The sequence below is a fragment of the Macrotis lagotis genome, chromosome 5 (assembly GCF_037893015.1).
Source record: "Macrotis lagotis isolate mMagLag1 chromosome 5, bilby.v1.9.chrom.fasta, whole genome shotgun sequence".
In the NCBI taxonomy this organism is placed as follows: domain Eukaryota; kingdom Metazoa; phylum Chordata; class Mammalia; order Peramelemorphia; family Peramelidae; genus Macrotis; species Macrotis lagotis.
Window position 1 is genome coordinate 176,748,896 of NC_133662.1, and position 9,938 is coordinate 176,758,833.

General features: G+C 42.1%; 1 protein-coding gene across 3 annotated transcripts; it reads left to right on the forward strand.

Moving 5' to 3' along the window:
* Positions 1-4,154: 4,154 nt before the first annotated feature.
* On the forward strand, positions 4,155-6,739 carry MRPL18 (mitochondrial ribosomal protein L18). 3 transcript variants are annotated; one of them, XM_074187966.1, is made up of 4 exons: positions 4,366-4,504; positions 4,606-4,801; positions 5,937-6,168; positions 6,540-6,739. In XM_074187966.1, exons 1-4 carry the CDS (start codon positions 4,453-4,455, stop codon positions 6,609-6,611), a joined length of 552 nt encoding a protein of 183 aa, XP_074044067.1. In that variant the 5' UTR covers positions 4,366-4,452; the 3' UTR covers positions 6,612-6,739. The 3 variants fall into 3 exon arrangements, with proteins under 3 accessions (XP_074044065.1, XP_074044066.1, XP_074044067.1); XM_074187964.1 differs by lacking the exon at positions 4,606-4,801 and having other exon boundaries at positions 4,155-4,504; XM_074187965.1 differs by lacking the exon at positions 6,540-6,739 and having other exon boundaries at positions 4,155-4,504; positions 5,937-6,063.
* The last annotated feature ends 3,199 nt before the right edge of the window (positions 6,740-9,938 follow it).

The following is a 9,938-nucleotide window of genomic DNA, read 5'->3' on the forward strand; positions in this document are numbered from 1 at the left end:
TGGGAAGGTCTCAGTCCTCTGGAGGCAGGCCTCTGATCCAGGCTCCGACTGCTAGTCAGGCGAAGTGAAGCCAACAAGCATCTATTATCTGTGGCCTCTGGACGGAGAGCTGAGGATACAAACAAAGTATGGAAAAAAGCATCTACCAATGGGGGAGCCAATGGCAAACAATTATGTACAACAAGCCATGGACAGAATAAATTTAAGATAATCAACATGGGGCAGGCTAGAGCACCGGCCCCGGAGTCAGGAGTACCTGGGTTCAAATCAGCCTCAGACACTTCATAATGACCTAGCTGTGTGGCCTTGGGCAAGCCACTTAACCCCATTTGCCTTGCAAAAAAACCTAAAAAAAAAAAAAAAGATATTGCTATATTGAAAGAAAATAATGAATATGATATAAAGGGATAGAGAAATGGGAAGATATAGGAATTTATTTAAAGTAACTTAAGAGCCAAGAAAACATACACAGACATCATTATAAATAGAACAAAACGATTGAAACCAAATACTGTATTATTATAATGACCAAACTTGGCCCCAAAGAAGAGATGTGAGAAAACACTTTTTTTTTTACAGAGGAAGGGGGATTATGTGTGTGAGACATTATATACAAGCCAGATTTTGTCATTATGCTGGTTAATTTTGCTGAACTTTTTTCTCTTTTTTCTTTGTTAAATGAGATGGCTCTCTGGGAAAGGGGAGGAGGGGAAAATACAATGAAAAATGTACATTATAGAAAGCCAAAAGATACCAATAGTTTATTTTTAAAAGTTATATCTAATCCAGTCATAGTATATACTGAATTCCTCTTCATTAGACAGTTTTGAACTGGCTATTCTCATAAGCTTCTTGAAAAATTCAACAGGTCTAAAACAGAAATCATTAGATTTGGGTTCCCCCCCCCCCTAAGACCCAATCTTCTGAACTTCACTTATTTCTGTGAAACTTTGTTATCCTCCTAGTCACTTTTGTTCTCAGGGTCCAATGCCAAATCTTATTGATTCCATTTCCACAATATCTCTAGTATCCCCCTTTTCTTTACTCACATGACTACCGCTCTAGATATTATCACTTCTGATGTTTTAAAATTTTTTGTAACATTTTGATCCTAAGTTAATCATCTTCTCTTCTTAACCCCACATGAGAAAGACCAACATTTGATGTGTTTATGTGTAATTATACAATAATTTCATATATTAGTTCTTTCTATGGAGGTGGATACATCTTCCTGAGTCATTTGACTTTAATGATCCTATTACTCAGAACAGTTTAGTCATTCAGTTACTGTTCAAAGGATATCACTGTTCTGCTCATTTCTCTCTCCACATTATTTCATTCATATTTCTGTGTTTTTATAAAAACTAATTTGCTCATCATTTCTTACTACTATGCTGGAAGGGATAGACATCCCTTCAGACATCCCTAATTCTTTGCCACAAAAAGCTTTGTCACAAATCTATAAATATTTTAGAACACATAGGTTCTTTCTCTTTTTCCCTTAGGAAACATCTAGTAGTGGTATTATTGGATCACCCTTATTACCTCTTGCTTGGCTTCCAAACTAATCATTCTTATAAGGATTTTTCATTTCATTTCCAGTGCCCTGTCCCCATCCATTTTTTATACTGCTACCACACAAAATTTCCTAGTTTCAGTTTTCCTGGATCACATAATTGTACTGTGTTAAATTCTCTTAGTTTTACAACTTTTTTTGCATTATTTACAATTCTCATGTTTCTATATTCATCATTTCATAAGGCTGAGCAGTATTTCTTTTCCTTTTTTTTTAAAGGTTTTTGCAAGGCAAATGGGGTTAAGTGGCTTGCCCAAGGCCACACAGCTAGATAATTATTAAGTGTCTGAGGTCACATTTGAACTCAGGTCCTCCTGACTCCAGGGCTGGTGCTCTATCCACTCCAAAACCTAGCTGTCCCCTGTCTTCTGTATTTTTACAGAACAAATGAACAGATTCAATTCAGTCTGAATAAAGATGCTCCAGGATTCTCAGACCAAGACCTCAAAGAATGAGTGTCCTATACTTCTTCCCCCCTCCCCCATAGACCCTGTTTGCATGTGGCTGGGAAAGCCATCATTTAGGAAAGTAACCCATGAAGATGTAGACCTGGCTACAGGCTCTTTGGAGGTACCCTCTCACAAATTCCTTAACAGAGATATTGAGGACCCAGAAAAGAAACTTCTTATAGATGTCAAATGGTTTAGCATCACAAATGGATTTGGTTTTGAAAGCAGGGCACAGAAAATGATGATGACTTGAAGGTCATGCCCTTTGGGATAGGAAAGACTAATACCAGAGCACCACCCATGTGCAGTGAGTCCTGTGCTTAGCCAGACCTTGGAGGGCCAGCCCTGTGGCATACATTGGAGAATACCTGGAGTCAGGTGCTGAACCACTCCCCAAGCACCATCCTTGTTCTACCCTCAATGGAAATGTATTTAAGCAAGGTCTCCCAGAAGAAAGGTTTTTCTTTTTTCTTCTCTACTTTGCAGGATGACCACTTTCTCTAATTTAGAATCATGTGCTCCTGGCCTAGGCGCTGGAGGACTGTGGCCTCTACTCCATGTGATTGGATTCACGAGTCTAAGCCAGCTAGCTCTTATGACTACTTTGCTTTCTGCATTTCCCTTAGACCCTCTTGCCTAGAACTTTGTTATTCAGCCTGTCCTTAAGCAGCTTATTGTCTCTCTAGGAAAAAAGTTTTCATCTTAGAACTTTGCAGACTTGTGAAATAAAATCTTGAGCTGTTGTACTTCCAGGGCTAGTGTGATTTTTTTCACTTTCAAGAACTCATTTTAATGAGAGCACCACCAATTTCTCCATCAGGTTTATTGACTTCCTGCCAAAGTAATCTTACTAAAACATAGACCAGTTCCCATATCACCTCCCTACTTGATGAAGTCCAGGCTCCTACTCACCTCCAGGATTAAATAGAAAACCCTCTGCTTTACATTCAAGGCCCTTTACAAATCTGTGCCCCATTGTGCTTTTCCAGTCACCTAACACTATAGTGTAAGATAGTGTAACACTATAGCACCACCATGTGCTCAACCTATTAGTTTTCTAGCAGGGCCTCAAACAAGACATTATGTGTGGGTATTTTCACCAGCTGTCTTTTTCATTGCTTGGAATTCTTCCTCATTTCTGCCTCCTGACTTCTTTCTAGTCTCGACAAGAAGACTTGCCTGTTCCCCTCATTTGTTTGCAAGTTGTCTTCCTCCATTAGACTGTGACCTCTGAGAGGAGATGCTGTTTTTTGACTTTATTCTTAGCACAATACAGCACATCAATTTTTTATTCTGTTGTGTTTATGCATGCAATGGTTATTGACTCTTGACTGATAGACCAATGTAAACAAAATTATTTCATGTTTTGTAATTGTTGTCAATTATTAAAAATTTAGGATTGAAGACAGAAAACTTTAAGGCTACTGAAAAAGCGAAGGAATTTGCAGCTCTCCAGGATGTTAAAACGCTCAGGATTTTATTATGGCAAAATACTGTTACACGGTCCAAAATTAGTAAGAAAAGTAGCAAGCACCCTGAGGGCCAAGTGAAGTCTCAGAGAGAGAGGCAGAGACAGAGAGGGGTGGGCAGCCATGGAGCTTGGTTTAACCTGGCCACACAGGGTGCTTCACCTGGATTAAGGAGGAGCCAGAGCAAACGCCTCCCTTCTGGATGGAGGATGGAGGCCTGAGGGGCAGGAGGGCAGCTGGAGGGGCTGGCGCCCCCTATTGAATGCCCTTCCACGGCAGGCTGGACAGAGGGCCGCGCTTGGGGAGGGGTCTTACACCTTGGACCAGGTATCTTCCAATGGCAAAGTGTGTACTGATCCTTCCCATCCCAAGTTCAACACGTCCTTCCCAGTCGCGCCAGTAAAGTGAAGGGGACGCCGCGGACAGGATCCAGAGACGGGCTTCACGAGATTTCCCGGCTCCCAAGGCCACACTAAGGGTCCTTGGTCTACACTGGGATATCCCCACAGGGGGGTGAGTGATCTGCTCCAGCCGCTGCCACCTCCGCCAGGGTGGAGCAGCCATTCCGAATTCAGGGCGCCCCAGCGGCTGAGGAAGCCTGAATGCCGCGAGGCTGTTTTCTCCCTAGGGCGGTCTCTCCGTCTTTTAGCCAATAGCTGAACGTCTGGGTGATTGATGGCCCATGCATCCACTCTTTTGGTCCGAGAGGCGGCCCGGGCTCGCCCGGGGTCACCGGTCCTGGAGCCCCGGAGGAGCCGCGGCTCGCTTCTGATTGGCCGGGGCAAGCGGCCATCTTTGTTTTGGCCGGTGCCACGCGCTCTTTTCGGGCGGTGCGCATGCGCGCTATTTCCCACCCGCTCAGTCCCGGACCAAGATGGCCGCGCCCGGGCAACCTTCGCCGCTCCGTTGACCTGTGCGGAGCCTTCGCTGCAGCCGCTTCCGGGAGGCCGTCGGCCCGATGGCGCTGCGGGCGGGGGCCCGGGGCCTGTCGGCTCTGTGCAGGAAGCCCGGTAAGAAGCGGGGCCCGGGCCGGTGGTGGGGACGGGGGGCGCGCGCCGCGGCGGGTCCCCCCAGGCCGGCTGGCCCTGCTAACCGCCTCGCCTCGCTCCAGGCCCGGCAGCGCCGCGGCGGGCGCCCCTCGGCACCAGCCCCGGCCCGACCCCGGCGCCCGAGGGGGACACGAAGGACAACGAGGCGATCGCGCCGGAGTTCACCAACCGGAACCCCCGCAACTTGGAGCGCCTGGCCCTGGCCAGGAAGGAGCGGGGCTGGGCCACCGTGTGGCCGCCCCGGGCCTACTGGCACAGGTGAGGCTGGGGGCCGCGCCGAAGCCCCTCGCAGCCGTGTTGGAAGGAGTGACCTTGACCCGCGCTAGCAGCTTAGATCTGTCAAAGGTTTTATTTGAGTTCTACCATTTCCCCCCAATCTTACTCTCCCCCCGCAGAAAGCAGTCTGTTGGTCTTTACATTGTTTCCGTGGTTAACACTGATCTCGGCTGAATGGGACCAGAGAAATCACATCCTTTAGGGAGAAACATAAAGTAAAAGAGATAACAAGATCAGACAGTAAGAAATCAGGTTTTTTCCCCTGAACTAAGGGGAATAGTTCTTGGCCTCTGTTCAAACTCCACAGTTCTTTCTCTGGATACAGATGGTATTCTCCATTGTAGACAGCCCCAAATTGTCCCTGATTGTTGCATTGATGGAATGAGTGGTTGATCATCACCCCATGTTGCTGTTAGGGTGTGCAGTGTTTTTCAGGTTCTGCTCATCTCGATCCACATCAGTTCATGCAAATCCCTCCAGGCTTCCTGACCCTCCTGGTTTCTAATAGAACAATAGTGTTCCATCACCTACATATACCACAGTTTGTTAAGCCATTCCCCAATTGAAGGATATTCACCTCATTTCCAGTTCTTTAGCAGCTTAATTCTAGTTAATCCCAAATGAAAGTCAGATTCTCTGGGCTTCTTTTTTCCTTGTCTATTAAAGGGAGGGGATCAGATAGGATAATTTTTTTTTAGTTTTTTCAAGGCAGTGGGGTTAAGTGGCTTGCCCAAGGCTAGGTAATCATTAAGTATCTGAGACCAGATTTGAACTCAGGTACTCCTGTCTACAGGGCTGTTGCTCTAGCCCCTGCACCACCTAGCCGCCCCTATATTTTTTTTTAGAGGATAATTTTTCAGATCTCTTCCTATCTATGACTAATGACAAATTTGTCTGAGTTGAAATAATTTATTTGGATCCTAAGACTCAGGGTATTTTTTTAAAAAAAAATTTCCTTAGAGGAAAACTAAATCAGACTTATTACAATAAATGACATTGCACATCATTCCTAAGCCAATAGCCCTTTAAGTCAAATATTTTAGGGAATCTGAAATGAAATTAGAGTTGAAAAATTTCATTTCATTACCTTATCTTTCTTTTCTTTATTTTCCTCTAGGTTGAGAGTTCATCGGACTCAGCACCATGTAGAAGCATTTGTTGAATGTCATAATGGAGATGTTGTGGTTTCAGCATCCACCCAAGAATGGGCTATTAAGAAGCACCTCTATAGAACTCGAAGTGTTAATGCCTGTGAGAATATTGGAAGGGTTCTGGCCCAGAGATGCCTGGAGGCAGGAATCAACTTCATGGTCTTCTATCCCACACCTTGGGAATCATCCTCAGAATCGGCATGTTCAGTTTTGAAATTATTTAAATGGAAGTGATTTGCTTTTTGATATATATTGATTCTTTCCCCTGCAACAGCCCCAGTATTTGGGACTTAGTTTTGATAAGTGCTTTGTCTTTTACATATCAAGGTATTAAAGCTCTTTGGGAAACTCATATTAGTATATTATTGTCAAGATCAACTATTATAGAGTACAGGTATTCCTTGAAAAAACATTGTTCTTTATAGTGGGAAAAATTACCCCAAATTCTGGTATTATTTCAACTTCTTTTACTTTTAGATAGATAGGTTTTCTTTATGATATCATTTTCTTTTTGAACCTTAGAGTAGTGCTAACTCAATCTATTTTTGTCTTTCCCTCTTTGAAACCAGATACAGCGACTACAGAATGCCATGAAAGAAGGTGGGGTGGTGCTACAGGAACCCAGAAGAATCTATGAATAAAAGAGAAATTTAATTTCTTGTGGACTTTTAATTTAAAATTTCAGCTGTTCTTTTATCAAGAGACAGGAACTTGAGGGATAATCATCTTGGTGTTTTACAGTACAATAAATATGACATTTTTTTAATAGTTTCTGTCTTTTGTGACTTTCATTCAAGTTAAATCCAGCTCTCTTCTGAATCTAATTTTAGTTGTCTTTCTGACATATTCTCTTTTCAAGCATGAGATCTGGCTGATATTTTAAAATTTTATTTAAGGCAATGGGGTTAAGTGACTTGCCCGAGGTCACACAGCTAGGCAACTATTAAGTGTCTGTGTCTGGATTTTAACTCAGGTCCTCTTGACTTCAGGGCCAGTGCTCTATCCACTGTACCATCTACCTGCCCCAATCTAGCTGATTTTAATGTGAATTAAATGCTGTGATTTCACAGTTAAAAGATACGAGATGGTTAATTTTGGGGGGGGGGAGGTTGTTGCAAGGCAGTGGGGTTAAGTGGCTTGCCCAAGGCCACACAGCTAGCTAGTCATTAAGTACCTGAGACTGGATTTGAACTCAGGTACTCCTGACTCCAGAGCTGGTGCTCTATTCATTGCTATACCTAGCGTCCCAAGATTGTTAAATATTTTAAAGACATTTTTGTCAACAAGTTCCTTTATCTTTAATATGAGAATAGTATCCTGCCAGAATTTTTATGAATTTATGTGAAATATAGTTTTCATGGTGCTATATACTAATATTAAGTATTGTGCACATAATTTGCTAAATTCTGGGGTGGTTACCAAGACACTGATAGGTATGGTGTTTTCCGTGTATGGGGAGAAGACATAATATTTTAGGAACATAGGCAAAGAAAATACACACAAATAGTATGGACAGGAATGTTGAGGGAATCCTATTTTCAAAGGATTGAATACAGTGGCCTGAGTTTTAGAAGGAAGGTAAAGTTAATTAGGGAAGAGATCTCATTTTGAAAGATGGTGGTGATGTGATCAGAAAAGAGGTGTTAATGAAGGAAGAACATCTTGGAAACAAAGGCATCTACTGGATCACAGTTTTCCTGGGTGAGCAATTTTTTTTTTGCAAGGCAAATGGGGTTAAGGGGCTTGCCCAAGGCCACACAGCTAGCTAATTATTAAGTGTCAGGCTGGATTTGAACTCAGGTACTCCTGACTCCAGGGCTGGTGCTCTATCCATTGCGCCACCTAGCCACCCCCAGACTAAGATTTAAAGAATGTTTATATAGACATTTGATACGTGTGTTTATATTTTTATATATACACATACATTTTATAATCTCATTTGATACCACAACCCTGTGAGGTAGGTATCCTCATTTTACAGCTCAGCAAACAAAGCTCAGACTGACTTGCTTGGGGTCACAGAACCAGGAACTTGAACCTAGGGAACTTGAACCTGTCTTCCAGCACAACACTGCCTTCCCATACCAATCTCCACTATTCCTCTGATCCTGGGTTTAATTTAGTAAGACAGAAGGGAATTGTTGGAACTCCCTATTACTAGATTGTTTAATGTTAACTTAGAGTGGTCTTAATCTTCCAAGCAGGTTCTAATCAGTCAGTTAGACTGGATAGACTAATCTCAGAGGGAAGCCACTGTCATTTAGGGTACTAGAAAGAGCTTCCTGTACCTGGTGGGATCTGAGCAGGCTTTAATAAAGTCAGGAGGCAGAGGTGAGGAAGGGAGAGCATTCCTATATGGAAAAAAGCCAGGGGAAAGGGCTGGAGTTTTGAGATGGAGTCTCAACAGCAAAGAAAATTACAAAAGCAAGCAGCAAAAAAAACTGCAAACAGTAAATTGGAAAAGGTTCATAAGAAGGGGCTGGTTTTAAAATGCTATCATCTCAGTGTATTTGTCTTTTTTTTTTTTTGAGAAGCTAGAAGAATTTAGATCTGGAGACCTTAGAGACCAATGAATGTAGGCACCTATTTCACAGATGACTTAACTGACCTGTATCTGGTTAAGTCTTGCCAGGATTATAGAGTCAGAAGCCCTGGAAACTTGGGCCTTCTTGACTTCTGAGAGCCTGATGGTCTATGCATTGTACCATGCTTCCTCTTGTCTAAGATTTTCATTTTATATTTTACTGAGTTGCCACCAAGATAAATAGAAAATACAGGCTTAATCCACAGTCTTGTCTTGTCCAGTATCCTGGGCTACAATCATTTCTTCAGCCTCATTGAAATACTATTGAGGCATATTCTAGGAGTCTTGATTTGATAGCAAGTAATTGGGAATTGTAAATTGACAAGGAAAGCAAGGGAATGTGTTCAAAATGAACCATCATTAAAGCTTCCAGCTGCTGTGCTTGGATAGATTTGATGGGAAAATGTCCTAAGCAGAACAGTAATAAACTTTTATTTATTTTTTCAGCTTCATGGAAATGGTAGTTTTCAACAATCATTTTTCACAAGGTTTTGAGTTTCATATTTCTCTTTCCCCCTTCCCTCCCTGACAGCAGTCCAACAGAGGCCCTACATGTATAATCATGCTAAGCATATTTATGTTAGTTATGTTATGAGAGAAAAACCAAATCAAAACAGAGAAAAAATAGAGGGAAAAAAACATAATCCATAAGGCAACTGCTAAAAACTGAAGAGTATGATCTGCATTTAAACCAAGGTTCCCTCTCTGGATAGAGATGGCACTTTCTATCACAAGTCTTTTAGAATTATATGATTATTGTACTGCTCAAATGATCAAGTCCATCACATTTGATCATCACTCATGTTGCTATTAGTGAGTCCAATGTTCTCCTGGTTCTGCTCACTTCATTCAGTTCTAGCAGACTTTTCTGAAGTTGTATCCTTCATGATTTCTTATAGAACAGTAGTGTTCCTTCACATTCCTATACCACAGTTTGTTCTGCCATTCCCCAGTTTCCAATTCTTTGTTACTGCCAAAAGAGCTGCTATAAATATTTTTGTACATGTGGAATTTTTACCTTTTTGAATACAGGGCTGAGTGGTATTGATGGATCAAAGGCTATGCACAACAGTAGTCTTTTTTTTTGTTGGTTTTTTGCAAGGCAGTGGGGTTAAGTATAGCTTATATAGAACATATTTGATATATGCATTTATATTTATATATATGTATTATATATACACATATATTTATATATGATCATATATATACACACACTCACACAGCTAGGTAATTATAAAGTGTCTGAAGTCAAATTTGAACTCAGGTCCTGACTCCATTGAGAGCAGGTGGGGAAAGCACTGGCACTGGGCTTGGGCTACAGGGGAGCATGGGGGAGGCTGGAGACAAGCAGATTTACTTGAAGACTCTCAGCTGAAATGGCTGT